At 43.3% G+C, this 24,377-nt stretch overlaps 1 protein-coding gene and 1 pseudogene across 7 annotated transcripts in view; one reads left to right on the plus strand and one right to left on the minus strand.

Moving 5' to 3' along the window:
* The window catches only part of PCYT1B (phosphate cytidylyltransferase 1B, choline), a 174,963-nt gene that overhangs the window by 141,280 nt on the left and 9,306 nt on the right, over positions 1–24,377 (minus strand). For 5 of the 7 annotated variants that reach the window (XM_057538945.1, XM_057538949.1, XM_057538950.1 and 2 more), the window contains exon 1: positions 6,994–7,192. The exons of 1 other annotated variant lie outside the window; for it this stretch is intronic. In XM_057538945.1, the coding sequence (XP_057394928.1) occupies positions 6,994–7,110 (117 nt within the window). In that variant the 5' untranslated portion in view covers positions 7,111–7,192. Of the gene's footprint in view, positions 1–6,993; positions 7,193–24,377 lie in introns of those variants that run through there. One more of the 7 variants, XM_057538951.1, reaches the window with a different exon arrangement.
* LOC114237873 (ferritin light chain-like) lies at positions 15,025–18,831 on the plus strand (annotated as a pseudogene).

The raw sequence follows: 24,377 nt of genomic DNA on the forward strand, positions 1-24,377 counted from the left end.
TCTGCACCTACCAGAACCAAGTCACTATGACTTTGCCTCCACCTTCACAGAGAAAACAGAGGCTATCAGATAAGGGAGGCTTTCGACTTTCTATACCCTTCCCCTTATAACCCAAAACATCCTTACCAGCTTCTTTACCAAGACAGTGGGAGAGGTATCTCTTTACCAACGTGAAGCCAATTCTTCCTCTTGTGCACTGGATCCCAACATCTCCAGTCTAAGGGTCATTCCCTTCATCAATTTTCCCCATCATTTTAACATTCTCCCACTGGTTCTTTCCCATTCATATTTAACTGCAAGTTGGTACCATCTTAAAAGAATGAGCCAACCAGAAGCTTTGACATCCTGGATGATGGAAGGAAAGAAGGCTGGAGGGAAGTATGGAAGTAAAAAAAAGAAGAGGAGAGAAAAGCTAGCTTCTCTCAATCTTAAACCCTGATTTATCCACCTTTGGGTCCTATACACTCTATATGCTTCTCCTCTCATTCAAGCTTCTACTTCCCCACCTCCTAAATGCTCTTCAACCTATCTGGTCTCTGTTTTCACCATTTCACTGAAACATCATGATTGACCTCTTCTTCCTAAATCCAAAGGAGACTTTCCCTTATTATCTCATGTGATCTCTCTGCTGCACTGGGTTCTATTGGATATTCCCTCCACAGAATTACCCTGCCCTTGGTACCCCTGATCTCCCAGATATTTGAGATGTCTGTCCTCTTTTCATGATCCTTCCTCTATTGGCTCTTTAAATGGTGTTCCTCAGGGTTACATCCTGGAAAGATTCTGGGATAAAGTAGATTAATTTAACCAGATTTCATGTAGAGACAGACAGATACAAGGAGGCTTCTAATAGCTTTAATTACAGCTCTTCGATTTTACTCCTTTTAAGAACCTGATAGGATGGCTCAGGGTCAGTTATTTTCTAGAATTACCCCGTAGTAGGATTATCCTGAGGCACTCTTGCTAGTTAACCATTTCCATCCACTTCTTCCATCAGTCCAGAAACTGACTAATTTCGCTCCCATCAATTTCACTACCTCCATTCCACTTCCATCTCCTCCATGCTGATGTCTCCCAGATCAACATCTCCAGCTCAGAATTCTCTTCTGGGTTCCAAAACCAAACATTAACTAGACACCTTCAAATGGACGTCCCCATGGTATCCCCAACATTAACTCTCACAAACTGCTATTCCCGGATGCTCCCACCTCAGGAGTGGCACCCACTCACTGCAGCCAGAAAACTGAGTCGTCCTGATACTGCCCGCCCTCAGGCTCAGTTACAAGTCCTGGTGCATTTACCTCCTTTAAAGTCTCCCACATCCATCCAGTACTCTCCTTCTCCACTACCCCACCCCTAACTTCAAACTTATTAATTCTCACGAAGATTACTAAAAAAACAGAATAGGAGAGCAGAGAAAGTGAGTGTAAAATATGAAGTAAAGGAAGGTGATTTTTTTTTTTTTAGTTCTGAGTAAATACATGCACGTGTGTGCTATGCAACATGAAATGTATTTTTCACTGTGGCTTCTCAGAGCTCATCCTCCACAGGCCTGGGCAGGTGTCTGAGCTCCCTCTAAAGCCACATGTGGCTAGTGAGCACTTGAAATTGGCTAGTCTGAACTGAGATGTGTTGTAAGTGTAATAGACACACCGGATTTCAGACTTGGTATGAAGAATATAAAATACCTCATTAATCATTTTTATATTGATTACATTTGTAATGATAATATTTGAGATACATCAGATTAAATTAAATATATTATTGAAAATAATTTCACCTTTTAGAAGAACGTTTTAAATTGTGGCTACTAGAAAAATTTAAATTACATTGTATTTCCACTGGACAGCGTTACTGTAGCAGCTGGAGTGTGCCACTCACAGTTGAGGGCTTAAGATCCCCTCAAAAATAGACTGATCCTTTCCATATCCAAAAACGTTTTGGGATCGGCAAGCTGCATCTTTTCTTCAAATGCAGGGACTTGTCTTAACTTGGGGATCAGGATAATGGAGTACTCCCTGCTGTGATGTACTTTTTTTTTTTTTTTTTTTTGGCTGTGCCAGGTCTTAGTTGCAGGATCTTTCAGTTGCAGCATGCAGACTCCTAGTTGCGGCATGCATGATGAATGTGGGATCTAGTTCCCTGACCAGGGATCGAACCCAGGCCCCCTGCATTGGGAGCGTGGAGTCTTACCCAGTGGACCACCAGGGAAGTCCCCCTGCTGTGAGGTACTTCTGCTCAATGGATAAAATATAGCTTAAATGCTGTAGAAAGCCCAATATATTAAAGCCAAACTTATAAAAAAAAGCTCTCTTAAGGGATTTCAGCATCCTGGCATGCTTCCACCTACCAAACTACTGCCTCCTGTTAAATGAAAACGATATTCAAGGGCAGGGGCTCTGGATTATTTCTTTTATTTCTCTCCACAGCACCTGGTGCCTTGCTGTGTGCAGAAGTTTCTGAGCAGCTGGCTAACTGTGGATCGTTGGTCAGGGGCTGAGGTTCCTCTCAGTTACCTTCTAAAGCCCTGCGTCACTGAATACTTTAAAACCCCCTCACTGCCTGAATGAGGACACACCCTTTCCATTTCTGGATGCTCAAATGCCAAAATAAAACAAAGAACAGACCTGTCTTCTTATATTTGATTTATATTAATATCCTCCATAAGGATTTCAGCATTAAGCAAATTGGGGAAGGAGGGTTGGAGCGATACTGAAAGAATAAACTGAAAAGAATGGGAGAAACTAATTCATTGATCCCATGTTCAATATGCCCGACTATTACCAATCTGCAAGAAATGGATGTTGCATTTGGAACAAGACCAGCAGGAAGATGTCTAATAATAACCTTGGACAGAATTCCAGTCGACCACAGTAAATGCCCAAGGAAGCTCATGGTTGTTTATTTTCACTGACGTAGCACAGTAAGTATCTCGCTTTTAAAATGTATGCTGTCTGAGTAGCTAAATAGATGGCGAGGCTAGTAAAGGAAGCCAAGGATGTCTCTGGAAACCTGGTCATCTTTCTGAGCACTAGCGGGTGAGTGCCCTACCTCCCGACGAACGTAATGCACCTTCTGCAAGACAGCAGTCTCTTGGCACTGCTCCACTTTGAAGTAAAGTCCAAAATGAACTCCTGCTAACGTGGCAGATCAAACCAGCCCTTTTTCATTTCCAAGGCTCTATCATAAAACCTAGGTAATTTTCTATTTCTTTTCTAATTTCTTTATCAGTGTTATTTAATTCTATTGACTCCTTCTTATATTTTCTTCCAACAAAAAAAAAGGCAGGTGGAAAACCTACAGGTATACCTTCCAGAAAAGTTCCCCCTTGAACATGATTCCATTGTATCCTCAATATCCTTATCAATTTGCTACTTACAAGGGTCTAAAGTATAGATTGCTTTAAAGTCCTGTGTATTTAGGTATGCCAGCTTCCCACTCCCTTTCCTTAAAGGGCTATGCCAGGCTCTGTATTAGACACCAGGGATACGGTGAGGACAAGACAGGTTTCTACTCAACATCCCGCTGGCAAACGTGGACTCACTGTCAAGGAGTTCGCCGCTCTCTCCTTTCTGCCCCCACTGCACCTGGGAACACACCCCTTCGCAGGCTGTGTCCTTCTCAACCTGTATGAAAGCAATCTGTTTGTGTGCCAGTCTCTTCTAGAATCTCTGGATCACAAAGTACCACAGGGCTCAGAGCTCAGCACGTAGTAGGTACTCAATCACTGTGGGCAGAGCTAACCCGGATCACAATAAACAGCCTTCACTGTAAATAATATATAGACAAATGCATGTAGACAGGGACACTTGTACACACCTTCTCAAGTGCCAGGCTAAATCAAGAGCATGGTTCATTAAAAAAGGGCATTTTACACGATTGCTGAGATTTAAATAAAATTCGTATTTACAGAGGGTGACATTCAGTGACATAAAGTCACATTCTGGGACTTGCAGTAAAGCTTTATGGCCCTTTATTTACCCAGAAATGTCCTTTTCCGTATCTCTAGGTAAAGTTAGAGTTTGGGGAACCAGTGTGTGCCTCGGCTAATACAATCACAACCACTCTGGTAAATGCTACTTTTTTTTAAGATAATGTTTTGTTATTGTGTCCTGTTTCCTCTAAACTTTATGAATCCAAGTTTGGTAACACGTGGGGGAAGGAGCCTGTCCTCTGGAGGGGAATCTCTCAAGTCTTCCATGCACTTTCCAAAGTTAGTTAAGCAACAGAGCAGCCATGCTCTGAGGGACCCACGATTGACTTGGGGCAACATGTTTGGGTACTGGGAGAAACAGAATTTATATAATTTGAAATATGAAGATATTAGCAAAGCTAAAGATCAACAGAAACTACTAAAAAACATAAAAAGAAATCCTAATTTAATATTTTCACTTGCCACTCTCTTCATCAACAAACTATGTTACTAGGTAGTTAATATGTGCCTTCATTATTAAGTGTAAATCTAAATTTAGAATATAACCCCACAATGACCCAATTTTGCTGATAAGAGAAAAGGTGCTTCAAAAAACCTAGTAGTGGTTTATAAATTGGTTGCAGCCCCTATTTAAACAGAGCCAATTTTTAATAGACGACAGTAATGATGGACAACATGGGAAATTTTTATCAAAGGTAGATCAAAGCAATCACTTTAACAGTTCAAATTCTGTACATCCTTCACACACTCCCACACACACACACACGCATTTTAAGCCAGAACTGCCAAAAAGATGGAAAAAGAATGTATCTCTCTTAAAGGTGTGTTGCAGGAGAAAGGTCTTCCACTTTGCAGGTATAGAGCTCTGTGTTCAAATCCCAGCTCTAGCCCTTCAAAGCAATGTGGCTTTGGAGAAGTCGCTTACCCTCTCTGAACCTCAGTTTCCTCATTTCTAAACTGGCAGGGAGGTGGAGGTGTAACACTGCCAGCTTTGTATGGTTCTTGGGAGTTAACCTCCAGGGTGAGCTGTCACAAGTGAAAGTAGAAAGTACTTGAACTTTCTTCCTTCCCTTGATTTCCTCTGCCCACCCTCTCAGGCAGAAGCAAACAAGGAGCAGAATAGCTAAAAGGCAAAAAGGGAAGGAAAAGAAGTAGGCACAAGAGACTGAAATGATACACAAACAGGAACCGGATGCCCCCCTCTCCCTTGCCCTTGACCTGTCAGGAAGGTGTGTGATGCAAATCTGAACATTGAGTTTAACTTTAAAAAATATATTCTGGGTGATGGACTTCCCTGGTGGCGCAGTGGTTAAGAATCTGCCTGCCAATGCAGGGGACACGGGTTCAAATCCTGGTCCGGGAAGATCCCACATGCTGCGGAGCAACTAAGTCTGTGCACCACAACTACTGAGTAGCCTGCACTCTAGAGCCAGCAAGCCACAACTACTGAGCCTGCGTGCCACAACTAATGAATCCTGCATGCCTAGAGCCCCTGTTCTTCAACAAGAGAAGCACCCGCTTGCCGCAACTAGAGAAAGCCCGTGTGCAGAAACGAAGACCCAATGCAGCCAAAAATAAATAAATAAATTTATTTAAAAAAAAAAAAAAAAAATATATATATTCTGGGTGATCTCATAACAAGCTTTTAATGGTCAGTTTGTTGTTGTTGTTGCTGTTTTGCAGTGCTTAACCAAGAGTTGTTTAGTGGCTCAAAGGAATCCCTTGGTAACAAACTTATGGGGATGGTTTGTATCCCATCAGAAACAGGTACTACATTGTGTATGTTGTTCAGCAAGTGGTTTAAGCACTGGGGAGCAGTTAATATCAAACTTCCCTAAGAAAATATATCTTTAAAAATAGAAACACAGTGAACAAAAGCCCTAGGTGCTCTAATGTAACTTTCTTGGTTTTCATGTTTTACAAAATTGTCCTAAGTCTCCCTTTGAACCCTCATTAACCCTTATGAAGAAATAACAGTTACATGATGGACTGGCCTTGAAATCTGTGAGCCCTCATTTTGGGAGTTCACAAAAAATGCTACATCACAAAATCCTTTTTTAAAAAAACCTCTTCCCAGGGTCAAACTCCACAGCCAATCAAAATATTGCACCTTTTAACTCGAGGGAAATCGCTACAGAGAGAGAAGCTCTAACTAGTATGTTGCTTGGATTTGAGGGTCCAAAGAGAGGTCTCCCCAAGTTCCCAAAGACTTCAGGCCACAGAAAATCCACCACCCATTTGGTGTTTTTGATTCCTTGAGGATACACGTTGAGGTGTTTGAGAACCACCTTCCACATTTACTTAAGGAATCATGACCAGTGGTGGAGAAGCTGATGAAATTTGGGATACCAGTAACTGAGATGCAAGGAAGCTCTGAGTGCCCCGTTTCCACACTTTCATTATGAAAGGCATGCAGCCCCTTTCCAAGTAAATGTAGCTGCTCCAGGTTCCCACTACCTGAAGAGAAACCCTCACAGCACGCTCCGGAAATGTTTACAATTCATTTAAGATGCACATTATTTCTAAACACATCACTGAGGGACCCTTTTACTTATTTATTTTGAAATTTTCAAACGAATGGGGAAGTTTGGCTTCCATGTCGTTTTCATTTTTCCAAAACTGACATTAGGCACCAAAATTAGTTGAGGACAGAATCATTCCTTACCTAAAATTTAGAACTTAACAACGGACTCGTCTCAAGCTTTGTGAAGAGAATGCCATTTTAAAATTGTACCATAGGATCTGTATCTTTAGATGAGAATACACCTAAAAGAAAAAAGCCCATCCCCTCCTCCCAAGGCACAAAAACACAGCATAGCCCAAGCAGCCCGTTTCCTACCCAGCCAATACAATAATGCTTTGTAAGCTAAGAGCAGCGCTCGGTATAGAAGCTAAGTATAAACAGCTGAGAAGGATTAGGCGGTAGCTCTATTCTCATTTACATGAAAATCCTCTAAGCATCGCTTTCCTCGCTGGCTGCGGGCGCATAAAAGAGTTCCTCGCTGCAACTCTTTTGTGCCATAGCCACGCATACATTTGCATCCTTTGTCTTTACTTACCAGTCGAGGCTGTGGGCATGTGTGCTCGATTTCCTCCATGGTTTCTGAGGGAGGCTCATTGGAAAGGGATTTTGGGATACCTGTTTCTGACTCAGCATCAGTGGTAAGTACTGGCATGGCCAGTGAATGCTGCCTCCAGTTCTACACCCTCTGAGAGTCTCCTCCTAGGCAGAGAATGTTTTCTTTGTCACGTATTTTTCTCTCCCCCACCCATCCCCCTTCTTCGTCCCTTCTGTCTTCCCAGGGGGAAGTAAAGAGGTTATCCTCCACCCCCACCACTTTCCTTCTCCAAAAACCCAAGAGGCAAGGCCTCAGTTTATCACTATAACAACCAGACGGCACAGGAGCTGCGGGTGCGGGATACAGTACCTCATTTGCATGGAGCGCGCTGGTTGGCTACTGTCATAATAGTACCACTCCGCCGGGGAGCGGCCGGGCCCCATTGGCTGGCGGGCCGTGCCCTGGGGGCCCGAACTTGCTGCTTTTGTTTCTCCTGTTTAATTCAGTTGCAAAGGTCCATTCTGGGCTAGGGACCCCGGCTGCACTACCCAGATAAGAAAAAACCGCGTCCTGACGTGCCCAGGACGCCTCGAGACAGAACATAGCAGACCTCCACTAAAAAAGACCTAGTCCCTGACATGTTTGCTGTGCTGTAGTCAGAATTTTGCCAAATAGGAGTCACCCTGAAGACAAAGCCACTTTTGAGCCCAAACTCCCTGTGCCCACAATTGCCACCTGGCCTCGGAGGGCCTCTCACTGCATTCATTGAGGGCACCTGAGTGTTCACCCCCTTGACTGCAACAAGAGCAGCGGCAGATCCTCTGAGGCCTGGTGTAGCCCTGGCGCTTACCCCTGGGGCTGCCCTGAGAGGGACTTCGAAGGAGGTAGATTGTCTTCGAAAACCTGCCTCCCACACCTCTGACTGCCCTCCCAATTACCTCCTCCCTCGGCCACTCCTCCTCCTCCCCAGCTATTCTGAGTTTCCTCAATGAGGTCTTGCTGTTGTCTGCGCTTCCATACACTGTTCCTTACGCTGGTCTATTATTCCTGTGCTCCCATTTCCTAAGCACCCTGCTCTCAGCCACATGCTCATGGCAATCACAGAAACACCACAGATGGGGAATTAAAGATGATGTGCCTTAATGTCTAAATCGTCCGAGAATAACCACCATTTATAAGAGGGCGTTCTGGAGACACACACCCACAGAAAAGAACTCACAAAGGTATTCGTTCCAGTGAAATATCACACTTTAAATAACATTAATAAAAATCACAGCTTGGGAATTCCCTGGCAGTCCATAGTTAGGACTCCACGCTCTCACTGCCGAGGGTCCGGGTTCCATCCCTGGTTGGGGAACTAAAATCCCACAGGCTGCGCAGCTTGGCCAAAAAAAAAAAAATCATGGTAATTGCTAGCATTTATTAAGCACAGGCACAGTGCTAGGTACTTTACCTAGATATTGTTTAATCTTCATAACAACCCAAAGAGGTCAATCTTATCATTATCCCCATTTACAGGTGAGAAAATTGAAATTTACAGTAATTGCTCAGGGCCTCAAACTCATAAGCAGTGGAGCTGGGATTGGAGGGATGCGGGCTTGGCGGGGCGGGGGGGATGCAGCAGGTATAGTGACAGAAAAAAACATCTAGGTAGAAATCCTCTTAAGACAAGTCCCTGGGCTTCTATATCTTTCATTTTAATCTATAGCAGTGGTTTTCATCCAAGTATGCTCCAGGACCAGCCACACCAACATCAGGGTCACCCGAGAACTTGTTGGAAATGTAAATTATTCATCCCTCAAGACCTGGCTCAGTAGGTCTGGGATAGGGCTGGAATTTGCATTTCTTTTTTTTTTTAAATAAATTTACTTATTTATTTATTTTTGGCCGTACATGATCCGTTGGAAAGCACCTCACCCCCTAACCCCCACTGTGTTCTGGGCCACCGAGCTACCAGCTTGGTTCCTAATTGGTCCTCTAATTCCCTCTCTAGAATGGGACGCTCACCTGTTCCTATTTAGCAGCGTCCTGATGGCTAGTGGGGTCCTTGCAAACCCCTCTTGCCCAAGAGCCTAGACTGTGCCCTTATCCCCCACCTCCAGCCTTTTCTGTGTCAAAGTGGGCAGATGCCCCCTTCTTCCCCCGCCCCCCGTCTCATCGAAACAAGATGCTGCCTCTGCCTGAGCATCTTCATCGTGTCACCTAAACCAGACCTTTAACCATCACTGCCATTATGTGCTAAGTCCAAGTAGTACCTGACACATAATCAGCCCAAGTCCTTGAACCTCAAAATTTAGACCTCTAACTGCCTTGAGGGTCAGCTCTATAAGTAACTCTATTCCCACTAATCCTACCCCAGCCTTGTCTTGGCTTCTCATCCCCCTCTCCCCACAGCCCAGTGGTTGACTCTCACAGTCCTAATGGGGAGAAATAAACTCTTTCAGGCACCACTCTGAGAGGGGTCCTTACCAGATTCACCCACTCTGGGGATCAGAGTCTTGGCTGCTATTGCAACCTGATTCAGGAACTTCTTAACAATACCTGAATGGGTTATTTAAACTTGGGGGCTTTGTAATGCCATTAAGATGATTAAGAATGACCAGTTAATTACACAATATGGAATTAAGTATTCCATAACCCTCTAGGGGTTATATGGGGGGGTGACTATAAAGAGATAGGAGAAGAGGGGTTACTGGGGTGATGGAATTGTTCTGTATCCTGATTATGGTGATGGTTACACAAATCTATACACAATGTTAACATTGTCTTAAAAAAAAACCTCCATGGAGGACATTTGTCAGTACATGCTACAGCCTTTAGAGAGTTCATACCCTTTGACCCAGGGCTTTCCCTTGGGAATTTATCCCCAAAGAAACAACCAGAAGCTCACAAATAATTACATACAAAGATGCTAATGCAGACTTATTTACAAGAAGCAAAAAAAAAAAAGATACAATTTATAGCAATAGGAGAAATGGTTAAAATAAAAATCAAATACATCCATATAGTATTATACATGCATTAGGAGTCATGTTTTTAAAGAAAATCTAATGCTAGGGGAACATGTTAATATTGTGTCAGGTGAGAAAAGCAGGCCACAGAATACGATTCTGAAAAATAATCCTGATTATGGGATATGTACATGCCTAGAAAAGAGCACTGGAGGGAAATACATCAGGATGTTAAGTAACATCTTTAAACGGTGGGATTATGGGGGATTTTGATTTCTTTTTTATATTTTCAGGTCTATAACAAGTATTTTAAAATGAGCATCTATTACCCCGATAGTTGGGGGGAAAATGAACATTACCCTTTCTCCCCAAAGGAATCAAGGGCTGGATACGGGGTGGGGATGAGGCAGGCAGAGGTTAGCATGTGAGAGAATAGAAAGGTTCAGGGGCTCAGTGGAGGAAACAAGAAAGCTGAAACTGGGGGAGTCCTATCTCCCGTTAGCAGAAGCAGAGGGAACGTGTTGGAGGCAGGCTGCTCAGAAAATCCCCAGGGAACTTCTGGGGACAGGGCTCTTGAGTCTTGTAACCTCTACAAGTAGGGCACGGCTTCATGAGAACTTGTCAGATCAGCGCTGCAACTCACAAGCACCACCATCTTTCTTTCTACCGTTTATCAAGTACCCCTTCCGCTCTGAGCACTATGCCAGGTACTTACCGTGTGCTACCTAGAACCCCCTCAACAGCTGATCAGATGAGGAAACCGAGTCATAGGGACCTTTGCTTCAGCTTGGAAGAGACCTACAAATGATATCATTCTTCCCCCAAGCGGTCTTCACTTCAATATCAAATTATTGGAAATACTCTTCCCAAATATCTGCAGGGAAGAACTAAAATAATCTCTTCAGAGCAGAAACTGAGCTTTCCCTGATCCCCTCAGGCCTTACCATTGTCGTCAACACCTGCCCGCTGGCTGCCAACGGCCAGCACCTGCATCTCTGCCTGAGGGCTTTCTCAGGCCACCGAAAGCCCTGCCCCCTCTCCCCAACAATACCGTTGAGACAGGGCTGAAGGGCCAGAAAAGGAACAGCCCACGCCCCCAACAGCTCTCAACCAATGACTGAGAGGAGTGAATGTACAAATACCGCACTGCTCTCAGTCCTCAAGTGGGATAATTGAATCTACGCTGTTCTACACTGACTCCCAGAGTTCCCCAGTGGGACTAAGTTCGACTTCCCATGGTGGTAGCTGGCTTGACAGAGCGCCCCGAATTGTATTGGCTGCCTTCTTTTCTTTGTCTCGCTTGCCCACACTCCTGTGGGTGTTTCCTGGACTCATCTCCCAAATTAACTTGAACTTGAATTCTTGTCTCAGGGTCTGCATCTGCATCTGGAGGATCTCCAACTAATACTATTTCAGTGCCCCATCATAAAGTTCTAATATGATCTATTTCTTATGGCAAATACCTTTCATGTCCTCATCACACGTGGATAAAAATGTCATAACATCGTATATCTGTTTATTTTTTTAAAAGCAGGCATTACATTTAAACTTTCTCTTCTTTAAAAATACCTTTCCCTTTTTATTTTCCAATCTTTAATCTAGTCATGCTGCTACAAATTTTATATCCACTGTATAAAAATGTTGTCAACCGTACTGAAAATTTTAAATTATTTACTTCCAGTTTGTATGTCCCCACATACTTTATACTGCTTTTAATATTTATCAAGAAGGCCGTATGTAAAACCTCCTTCATTCCAAATCCTTTCCCCTTGCCAGCACTCCTGAGTCCGCTATTTCTTCCACGTTTCCTTTTTTCTTTTTATTCATTTTCCTCAGCGCCTCAGGTTTACCAGATAAGGAATTTATTACAAAGAAGGAAAGGACGTGGAAAGAACAAGACAAAGGTTTCCCAGAAACCACTGACCTTCTGTGGAATTGTTACTTTTCTGGCTCTATTTTGAGCCAGTTCCCCAGTTTTCTACACGTGGCTTACGGTTTGGGCCTAAAACCTGACACAGTCCCGAAAAAAAGTTCACCGTCTAAGTAATGAAACCCATGAATAATTCCTTTTCACCCACTCCAGGGAAATTATTGTAATAAAAATTTTTTTCAGGGTAAAGCATTTCACCCCTCACTTAGTTCTTTTACACATTGAATTATATCATAATAGTGTTCTGGGATTGACAAGTTTTAATACTGAAAATTTTCAAATGAGCAAACAGATTCAGAGAGGTTAAGTAACTTGAGCAAGGTCACAGAGTAAGTGGCAGAAGTGTCACTTGAATCCAGGTCTCCTGAATCAAAGTTCAACTCTGTTTTCCACCAAACTACACTGCCTCACTTAGATTTGCTTTGTTAACAAGGTTGCTGAGCTAACTCATGAGTATCTCATCATCCAAAATAACCACTCCACCCCTTTTCTGTTGAACTCATGTAACATGAAGCACTCTTCACTTGCATTCGTTCAGTTCATTTCATATCTCTGAAACCACGGACCTGGACTCATTGTAGGTGCTTGAGTTTACTTACGACAGAAAGTCAAACACATGCATTGCCAAATTCACCAGTGAGTCAAGAGTGAGGCTGATACAGGTCCATGACCCATAAAGGCCATTAGGGGAAAAAATAATGATTGGACATAAAAAGCAGTCAGTTTCAAAACTTTTTTTTGAAAAACAAAATCAAGAAGATAGAAAGTGCTCTATTTTATTCTTGACATGGATTTTCTTCTTTTACCAGCTTCTAGAATAACCAAAAAAGAACTGACTTTTCCTCATCCATCTGACCAACATTTACTGAGTCTGTTACACACAGTTTTAAGGTGCTGGGGAGTTACTGCACAGACACAACATGACAAAACTACTGCATGAATGAAAATGCCATTCACAAAATGTCACCTTACATCTTATATTTTAAAGAAATAAATATTTGACATAAGTCAGAGAGATGAGCAGGAAGGAGCTTCAGTTCTTAGCACTCAAAGACACCACACCACAATGGTTGTACCTGTGTTTGAGAAGGTCCTAAAAGAGATAAGTTGTTTTTATCAAAATGAGATGTATTTATCTAAACGCTGATGTAAAATCACTTGTAAATATGATATATTTTGTTTTGCTGTAGCAAAACAGATATGATAGCAGCTTTTTTGCATATTTAGCTAGAATAAATCATTCTTATTGACATTAGCAGCTGTGTAGTCAGTAAAGAATTACTGTTGCTATTACTTGGTGGTATTTATAAATACTTTTATTTTCTAAGTGCTTTACAATCACTTATTGTCTAATTAATATCTAATCATCTGTTTACAAGTAATAATCACACATGTAGAGCAGTTTAATCAAAACTTCAAATGCAGCCGCCATCATACTCAAGAATGTTGTGTAAATTTTGGTCCCTCCTTGATGGGATTTGGGTCCAGACATACGGCCAAAACAGATAATACAACAGAAAAAAAAATGAATAAAGATTCCTCACTTGGATTTGAGCATAATTTGGTATCACAGCTTTTGCATGACAAATATATTATCTGAATGTCAGTGGGTAAGAATATAGGTAATTTTCAACACCTAAGTGCTCAATTACACAGACGTATAAAAATTTTAATTTATTTAAGTCACAAAATTGGATGATAGTTTATAATAAGTGTTCAAGGGCAGACACCAATTTAACATTGGAACTGTTAGTCACAATCACCGTTTCAGTGATTTTCATAAAAGAGATCAAATGTAGCAAAGGTGGCTTGGGGACCTTCGAGGTTAATCTAACCAGATTTACATGTAGACCAAGCTATGGCCAGTACAAACACCTGCCACTTTTAATTATCCAATGTAAGTGGATGTACTGCTGTCTCCCTTGAGTCTCCCCCAAGTGTTCCATGAAAGGATTTTTTAAGCAGGTAAATGATATGCATACTAATTCAGCTTTTTCCCCTAGGATAAATTTTCCTACAAGTAGAATTGCTGAGTCAGAGGACTTGCATTTTTAAGGCTTTATATACATTTTTTTTGAGGCTATTGTCAAATCGTCCTCCAGAATAGTTGACCAAATCGCCACTTCTCCTGATAATCCCCAAGAGCTGTGTTTCTTGGTTATTGATCTGCCATTACCAGTTTTCTTCCTTCTTGCTTTCCCACCAGGCAGTTTCTCAGTACTGCAGCAAATACTGCACGGTCCTGAGGATTGTGCCAGGGGCCTTCTGAACGTGCTACAAATGTGCTTGACTGGCAAGTGAAGAATCAAGACCATCCGATGCCAGGATAGATAAATTCATTTACAAGTAAACTATTATTACAATCCTTGGACTTTATACTAATTGATTTGAATGGCCTGGACTCCAAAGTGAAATCTTCATCTTGCAAAATCTGTACTTGGTATCTTTGAATGCTTAAAGAGAGATTTGGTTTAATCTTCTGTATTAGTTTCCTATTGCTGCTGTAACAATTTACCTCAAACGTAGTGGCTTAAAATAACACAAATTTATTATCTTAAAGTTCTGGAGGTCAGAAGTCTGAAAGGGATCTCAGTGGACTAAAGCCAATGTATCAGCAAGACTGCATTTCTTCTGGAGCCTCTAGAGGAGGCTTTTTCCAGCTTCTAGAGCTGCCTGCATTACTTGGCTCACAACCCTCTTCCTTCCATCTCAAAAACAGCAATTGCACCACTCCAGCCTCTGCTTCAGGAGTCATATCTTCTCTAACTCTCCTGCCTGCCTCTTTCTCTTGAAAAGACCCTTGTGATGACACTGGGCCCACCTGAGTAATCCAGGATACTCACTCCCATTGCAAGATCTTGAACCTAATTACATCTGTAAAATCCCTTTTGCCATGTAAAGTAACGTATTTCCCAGGTTCTGGGAATTAGGATGTGGACATATGTGGGGGGGGGCATTATTCTGAATACCACCCTTTCCTTAGCATGAGCTGGACCTGGTATCTCATCTCCAGATATTCGAACAATACATTCCCTGTAATTTTAATACTTAGTAATTTGTGAAACCCTACTCTGTGTCAAGCACAGGCACTATGCCAAGTTTGCAGAAAAGAATCCGTGATTAGAGAGGTTAAGTAATTTGCCCAAAGTCATGGAGCCGGTCAATGGCAGAGCTGAGTTTCAAACCCAGGTCTGTTGGACTTCAAAGCCCCTGCTCATCATATGTTGCCTCTGCAGCTCATTTCCCATACTCTGCTTGGCTTGCTCTCTTTGGATAGCCTTCTTGTTGAAAGCTTTTCATTTAGTTTGACATTAAATAATACAACCTAGCTAGGTAAAACCTTTTATTAAGCCCCTATAAATCTCATATTTGACTCATTCAGTAGGTGCCAATGGAGGATGTCATCTTGAAACACTCATTCAAGTTGTCTTCACATCCTCTAATAAATCTTCCAAAAAGTAGCATCAGATGGGCTCTTCCTCCATCATACAAGCAGAAGTAGACTCAGGAGGTTATCTTCTCTGTGAGTGAAATGTAAATCTCTGAATAATATCAGGTAGTGCTGGTGAGAATTGATCTTTCCAAAGGCCCCCAAGTATATCAGATATCTTATTCTTGAAAAAAGAGAACCTAACACTTTAGGGGTATAAGTTCATGTCTTAATAAAGTTTCTCATTGTCTCTGCTTCACTCCACAAGGTTCTCAGCCTTGATTGTACATTAGAATCACCTGGCGGTGGTGGGCCTTTCAAACCCCCTGAGGCTACATTCCCACTCTCTAGATATTCTGGCCTAATTGGCCTTGGGAACAGTATCAGAACTTTCACAATTACAAAACCAAAAAAAAAAGTTGAAAACCACTATGGTGAAGCAGATATGGTGAGAGACTTTACTAAGACATGGGTCTTGACCCCAAAGCTATTAGGCTCTCTTTTTTTCCAAGAATCTCTATTTTGTTTACATTGAAAGAAATAAGCCCTATTAGTGTATGTGTCCCACGAAGCTGGCTATGTGAAAACCATTATGTCTAAAAGCAATCATTTTAAACCTAGTCTACTTATGTGCCAGATGAGAGGTTATGTTGAATGACTCACTAATGGTGCTTGAGAATAACTATATACAGTCAGTGTGCTTCCACAGAAGGCCATCTTTGCTACAAGAAGAAATTCTCTTGAGTAAGCAACTAAGCGGGCATGGAATAAGCACTTTCAAAGAAAAATAATCCTTTATTTCTGCAAAATAGTCTGGATAACCTCACCACACCATTCAACCATAAGAACTTAACAGGAGCAAAACCATTAGCATTAAACCATGGCAGTCCCTAGCACATATAATACCACCATTGCTCAAAACATTTTTGGAGTAATTCTTTTGAAATTTTCATCGTGGCAGCTTTATAAGGCCACTTATGAAAAGCAATTACATTGGAATTTTTGGATCCAAAGAGGTATTAACCAGATTCATCATTCACCTATCAAACTATCAATCAGTAACCCTCAATGATGACTGTGCCCTCTGATGGTATCCCGTAAGAACAGAGGGGTGGTCTACTCTGGCAAAAAATTCCTGAAGGGCTAGGGATCTTAAGTGAGGAAGGTGACCCAAAGCTAGGCTCTGAAGTCAATTTTTTTTTAACATCTTTATTGGAGTATAATTGCTTTACAATGGTGTGTTAGTTTCTGCTGTATAACAAAGTGAATCAGCTGTACGTATACATATATCCCCATATCTCCTCCCTCTTGCATCTCCCTCCCACCCTCCCTATCCCACCCCTCTAGGTGGTCACAAAGCACCGAGCTGATCTCCCTGTGCTATGCGGCTGCTCCCCACTAGCTATCTATTTTACATTTGGTAGTGAATATATGTCCATGCCACTCTCACTTCATCCCAGCTTACCCTTCCCCCTTCCCGTGTCTTCAAGTCCATTCTCTACATCTGTGTCTTTATTCCTGTCCTACCCTGAAGTCAATTCTTGTAGAGCATATGTCCTCAAACTTTAATGTGCATAAGAATCACCTGGAGAACTTGTTAAACTACAGTTTGCTGGGCCCCATTACCAGACTCTAATTCAGTAGGCCTGGGTAGGGCCGGTTAATTTCACATTCCATCAGCTCACAGGTATTGCCTGAGGCCCACACTTTAAGTAACACTGTTGTAGGGTGAAACTGTGAAGATAAAAATACTCATGCGAGGGACTTTCCAGGTGGCACAGTGGTTAAGAATCCGCCTACCAATGCAGGGGATACGGGCTCGAGCCCTGGTCTGGGAAGATCCCACATGCCACAGAGCAACTAAGCCTATGTGCCACAACTACTGAGCCTGTGCTCTAGAGCCCGTGAGCCACAGCTACTGAGCCCGTGTGCCACAACTACTGAAGCCCACATGCCTAGAGCCCGTGCAGCAAAACAAGATAAGCCACCACAGTGAGAAGCCCGTGCACCACAATGAAGACCCAACGCAGCCAAAAATAAGTTAATTAATTTTAAAATCATTAAAAAAATACTCATGTGAACATGTAAGTTCTATTATCCTTTTTTAAAAGGATAGAAATTATCGAAAGGACTCAGGAACCAACTTGGAGAGACTCCTGCCAACCAAAGATGAAAAGGGAAGCATCCAAAGGGTAAGAACTGCAATGGATTGAAATCCACCAAATACGTTTAAATCCATGAGTTCCTAATACTACCAAAAAAAAAAAATCCCAAACAAACCCAAAACCTCAGTTGTCTGCATTGGAAAATTCAAGGGAACAAATGCATTATTTTGAAAACTGGGAACTGGAGGGAAAGAATTAAGCATGTATCTTACCTTTCCTCTACAAACTGTACCTCTGGGTGACCAAATAGTAAGGAAGGAGAAGTGTATCATTGTAGAATGAGTAATGAAGAAGGTAATGAAAAAAGCAATGACTGAGACTAGCCATATATTATAATGCCAAGTGAATGACTGGATCTAGACATTAAGCATCAATAACTGCTAACATGACAAAAAGACAATCCCAAATGTTATATGCTCCTGATAGAGGTACACGCACCACCTATGAAGTAGTTTGCCAAGTAAATAGAACCTGGCTGTGACCACACCTCTTGATGCAAGACCAATTTACGTGAAATACAGAAGGGATAAAGGAGTATGCTAACGGCACAGGGATGCAATCAACAAAATCCAGATTGTGGGACGCTCTATAGGACAAAGCCAGTTTGTACAATCAAAAAACTGAAAGAGGCAGTGCGCTGGGCAGTCCCACGGCTCTGTCTCCTGCTACAACGGTGTGTGGACAGAACAGACCCAGGGGCGCCCCTCGCTCCCGCCTCCGACCCCCTCCAACCTGTGTTCCACTCGCAACCTTCGGAACCAGCCGCTCAGCTGTCCTCGGCCACCGGGACCGCCAGCACCATATTTTGAGCTTAACGCCGTATTACCGATCCACCACGAGCTCCCAGATTCGTCAGAACGATTCCGCCGAGGTGGAGGCCGCCGTCAACCGCCTGGTCAACATGCACCTGCGGGCCTCGCGCACCTACCTCTCTCTGGGCTCCTAGTTCCACCGCCACGACGCGGCTCTGGAGGGCCTGGGCCACTTTCTCCGCGAAGTGCCCGAGGGGAAGCGTGAGGGCGCCCAGCGCCTCTTGAAAATGCAGAAACAGCGCGGCAGCCGCGCCCTCTTCCAGGACGTGCAGAAGCGTCTCAGGATGAGTGGGGTGAAACCCAGGACGCTGTGGAAGCCGCCATTATCATGGAGCAGAACCTGAACCAGGCCCCTGTGGACCTGCACGCGCTGGGCTCTGCCCGCGCAGACCCCCGCCTCTGTGACTTCCCGGAGAGCCGCCTCCTAGATGAGCAGGTGAAACTCATCCAGAAGATGCGCGATCACCTGACCAACCTCCGCAGGCCGGCTGGTCCCCAGGCGGGGCTGGGCGAGTCCCTCGTCGAAAGGCTCACCCTCCAGAACGACTAGGAGCCTCCGGAGCCCAGCGGCCTTTGAGGAGCCCCTCTGGCGTCAGGGCTTCTGCCTGAAGCCCCTCTCTGCAGCCACTAGGCAGCTTTTTAACCACCCTGGAGCGCTCTCCCAAACCTTGGACCAAATGGAAACAATAAAGCTTTTTGCAGAAAAAAAAAATTGAAAGAAATGATATCTAGAAGACATAGCAATCAATTGAAATATATAGACAATATTATTGGGATCCTAATTCAAAACACTGTAAAAAAAATTACAAGGTTTATGAAACAACTAGAAATTTGAACAGTTTCTGGATGCTATAAAAAATAATTAATTTGTTTAGGTATGAAAATGATATTGTGTTCATGTTTTTAAAAACTTTATTTTAGAAATATACACTGAAGTATTTGCAGATGAAATATATCATGTGGGTGTGAGGAGTGGATAGGACTCTAGATGAGTAGTTCTGAACTGGGTGCAATTTTGCCCCCCAAGGCACATTTAGGATGTCTGGAGACATTTTTGGTTGTCGCATCGTGCGGGCGGTGCTCCAGGCATCTAGTGGGTGGAGGCCATGGATGCTGCTAAACATCCTACAGCGCACAGGAACAGCCCTCCACTGGGGGGGAATAGCTCTGCCCTGGCACCCTGATGACCTTGAACCTGTCCATGTAGTTCACACTGGCAAAGACTTGAACTGCAGCTCATCTGAGTGTTGGCAGACTGCCCTGTGATCTTCCTGGAACATGAGAGATGGGAGGCCTGTTAGGAGCCACTCTGAGCCCATCTCCCACTCCCTCCCTACATCCTCTGAGAGGCTTTCATGAGAGTTTCTAATGCCTTCTTGGTTCTATTGAAGTATGGAGCTTCCTGCCCTGCCCTCCTCACTGTAGAGCTGAAGAGTAGAAAACCAGTTAGTTGCCATTTACAATGGGCTTCTCATCAGTGGGAGTTGAGGTCATCTGGCCTCTTTTGTTTCCATGTTGTCCTTTTCGATATGTGGGACAAGGATGACAGGAAGCTGGCTACATTTCTTTCACGTCTACGTAAGTAATAAACTGGGGGCTTCCCTGGTGGCGCAGTGGTTAAGAATCCTTCTGCTAATGCAGGGGACATGGGTTCGAACCCTGGCCCGGGAAGATCCCACATGCCTCGGAGCAACTAAGTCTGTGCACCACAACTACCGAGCCTGTGCTCTAGAGCCCGTGAGCCACAACTACTGAGCCCATGTGCCATAACTACTGAAGCCCGCACGCCTAGAGCCCCTGCTCCGCAACAAGAGAAGCGACTGCAATGAGAAGCCTGCGCACCACAACCAGGGAAAGCTCGTGAGCAGCAACAGACCCAACACAGCCAAAAATTAAAAAATTAAAAATTAAAAATTAAAAAAAAACTGTCTGAAACCAAAAGGAACTCAATGTACTTTTACCAGTCGAATCAGTCAGACCTTGGCTAGGGTCTTGCCTTGTCTTGTGTGTGGACTGGACACATGTAACAAATAATTATCAAGCCCAAAATGTCCATAATGGCAATGTTGAAAAGCTCTAGATGAAACAATATTGGTCATGAGTTGATCATTGTTGACGCTAGGTGAAGTGTACATGAACAGCACAAATGGGAAGGAACTGTTTTGTCTAATTTTGCATGTGTTTGAATCTCTCCATAATAAAAGTATTTTTTGAAAAGATAAAAATTGGTCACTGCTTTATTAGCTGTCTAGCACTTTAAGTGCCTATACTGAGGCAATGTGTATAAATGCACAAAGTTTGCCGTCAGATTTCTAGCTCCACTGCTAAATTACAAACTGTGTTCTTCAGCAAATTACTCAGCATCTTTCGGCCTCAGTTTCCTCACCAATAAAATAAGGCTAATGATGTCCCTGAGGATTTTGTAGGGAATAAATATGTGTTTAGCTGAGTGCCTTAAATAAATACTTTTATTAGACTTTCTTCCTTTGTTCTTTTTGTCTGCTACTTTTCAATACAGAAACGCAAGGAGCCCTTCTTGTCATCTGGACAAGTAATTTTGATCCAGTCAACTTCTTTTCATATTACTCCCTGGAAAATGTAGATGGCCTGGTACGTTTGGTTCCAAGGGTTTAAAACAGCAAACCCTGGAGGGATCCAGGGAATGAGGGGTGAGAATAAACGTGTGTAATTAACTCAGTAGTTTTCAATCCAGGGTGATTTTGCCCCGCAGGGGATATTTAACAATGTCTAGAGACATTTTTGGTTGTCACAACCTGGGTAGAGGGGTGCTACTGGCATCTACTAGTTAGAGACCAGGGATACTGCTAAATATCCTACTATAGGCACAGGATTGCTCCCCACAATAAAGAATTACCTGGCCCCAAATACCAGTAGTACCAAGGCTGAGAAACCCTGGGCTAATGTGACTAAAACTCCTAGATGAAGCTTTTCCTAGATAATTAACTTTGCCTTTCTTTGTTCTTCTTACCCGACGCATACAGGTTATTAAAGGCATGCTCAGGAGAAATCATTCAAAATGTGATTACTCTATCTCTGTGGCCCTAATTTGTTTTTCATTTCTTTATGAGAAAAAAAAGCTGAGTAGTGTTCTGATTTTATTGCTGTTGAGTTTCAAACAGCAAACTTGAAGCATGCACTGATTACCTTTTTAATTAATACACTGTGAAGGCAGAGCATCACTTTATTAACTAGTGCGAAGGATGTACCATCTCCCAACAGCTTGGTAGTCTTTATTCCCAACTGTTATGCCAATGGGGGAGGATTGGGATGAAGAGGTTTCAGACACTGCTTCCCAAACAGATATATTTCTCTTGTTAAAATTGCCCAGCTAAGGGGGCTTCCCTGGTGGCGCAGTGGTTAAGAATCGCCTGCCAATGCAGGGGACACAGGTTCGATCCCTGGCCTGGGAAGATCCCACATGCCGCGGAGCAACTAAGCCCGTGAGCCGCAACTACTGAGCCCATGTGCTACAACTACTGAAGCCCCCGCACCTAGAGCCTGTGCTTCACAACAAGAGAAGCCACCACAATGAGAAGCCTGCGCACCGCAACGAAGAGTAGCCCCCGCTCGCCGCAAACAGGGAAAAGCCCATGCGCAGCAACGAAGACCCAATGCAGCCAAAAATAAAATAAATTAAATAAAAATAAATAAATTTAAAAAAATTGCCCAGCTAGGTTTAGATGACACCTGCCTAGCATGTCATTATTAAATAGAAAACATGATGGGTAATTCCTCTCTCCCCTCCATCCCCTTTCTAAAGTCAGAATACTTGAGGTCAAGACCATAGTACCACAGGCACTGAAGGAAAGAGTCAGGTAAATGGTGGTAACTGTGTATTCAACTGGCAAACAATGGTAAGGCTATTTCTGTGAGATGTGTTGTGTGTTGGGGTGTGGGGAGTGAAGAGTGGGGTAAAAATGTTTAAGGTAAAAAGTGGGGAAAAATCTGTAAACGTGGTGGAATGGCTTAAGCATCTATGATGTGGTTCGTATTTCTTTATTTCTCCCTCACCCCACCCCATGTGTTCTATGAAAACTGCCCCACCCCACAGCCCAGGGAACTGGGTTAGGACACCCAATTAAGAGAGCCAAGCCATGGCCTACTCAGTGGTTTCTGAGATCCTCAGATTCCCTCTTTCAGGAATTAGAACTAAGAGGTGGAGACTGGGGACTTCCCTGGTGGTCCAGTGGTTAAGACTCCGCACTTCCACTGCAGGGGGTGCAGGTTCAATCCCTGGTCTAAGATCCCGCGTGCCACGCTGCGCAGCCAAAAAAAAAAAGGTGGAGACTGAATGGGTCAGGAGCTGAGTTGTGGGCAGAGCAGCAGAGTAAGTATGTCCACAGATGACCCTTCCTGACAGCTTCTCAAGCTGCCCTAGTTCCTGTCCTTGCTAAGGTCTGCTTTTCAGCTTTCTGTGGCTTCTATTAGACAGCCCTTTGCATTCCTCCCTACTGAAAAAGCTAGCTTAGTGGGTGATGTTCCTTACAATCCAACCATCTATGTCTGAGACAGATGTGTCCACATCACCACCAAGAGATGAGACTAACATGAGAAATGAAGCTGACAGCTGTCTAACAGGGAAAGGCCACTTAACAGTCATTTGCGCTTCATGCCTAGGAGGGTCAAGGGACGACACTAGGCCCCAGAGACCAGCTCCCAGTAAATTCCCTGTCTCAGAAATCCTATAAGCAGTTCTAGATATACCACACTTTTGATACTTTCATATGCAGTCTTATAACTCATTTTGTGTTATTATATTGAATTATTATTTATCTCATCATGTGACCTAATCCTCATTTGTAACCTTGATATCTATCTCTCATTTTGTCAATTAATTCACCAACCAGACTTGGGAAGATCAGTTCATACCCCAAGGGTCCGTCCACTTTCTCACATCATCCTCAACCCACTCAGACTGACTTCTGCCTCCACCACTCCACTAAAACTGAGTTATGTTTCCATGTGTTTCTTAGATGCACAGAAGGATCTTTTACAGTAGTGGTTCTTGCTTAGGAGAGATTTTGTGCCCCCCCCCGCCCCAAGGTGATTTTGCAGTGTCTGTTTTGATTGTCACAAGTTGGAGGGTGCTACTGGCATCTGGTGGGTAGAGACCAGGGATGCTGCTATACATCCTAGAATGCACAGGAAAACCACACATAACAAAGAATTATCCATCCCCAAACGTCAATAATGCCAAAGTTGAGAAACCTTGTTTTAGGGCAAAGATGGGTCTTTGAGAGATATAGCACAATTCAAAATGGGCAAAGACTTTGAGTAGATATTTCTCCAAAGAAGATATACAAATGGCTAATGAGCACATTAAAAAAATGCTCAACATCATTAGCCAATAGGGAAATGAAAATCAAAACCACAATGAGATACCACTTCACACCCACTAGAATGGCTATAATTTTTTTAATGGAAAATAACAAGTATTGGTGAGTATATGGAGAAATTGGAACCCTCACACATTGCTGGTGGGAATGTAAAATGGTGCAGCCTCTTTGGAAAACAGATTGAAAGTTCCTCAAAAAGTTAAAAGTAGAGTTACCATTTGAACTAGCAATTCCACTTCTAGGTATATACCCAAGAGAACTGAAAACATGTCCACAAAAAAACTTGTACACGAATGTCACAGCAGCATTATTCACAATAACCAAGGAGTGAAAACAACCCAAATGTCCATTGACTGATGAATAGAGAAACAAATGGTTGTATATCCATACACTGGAATATTATTTGGCCACAAAACAGAATGGAGTACCGATACATGCTACAACATGACTGAACCTTGAAAACAGATGCTAATGGGACTTCTCTGGTGGTGCAGTGGTTAAGAATCCACCTGCCAATGCAGGGGACACGGGGTCGATCCCTGGTCTGGGAAGATCCCTGGTCTGGGAAGATCCCACATGCCGTGGAGCAGCTAAGCCCGGGCACCACAACAACTGAGCCTGCCCTCTAGACCCCGTGAGCCACGACTACTAAGCCCGTGCGCCACAATTACTGAAGCCCACCCGCCTAGAGCCCATGCTCTGCAACAAGAGAAGGCACCACAGTGAGAAGCCCGCGCAC

This window comes from Balaenoptera acutorostrata, chromosome X (genome assembly GCF_949987535.1).
Source record: "Balaenoptera acutorostrata chromosome X, mBalAcu1.1, whole genome shotgun sequence".
Lineage (NCBI taxonomy): Eukaryota > Metazoa > Chordata > Mammalia > Artiodactyla > Balaenopteridae > Balaenoptera > Balaenoptera acutorostrata.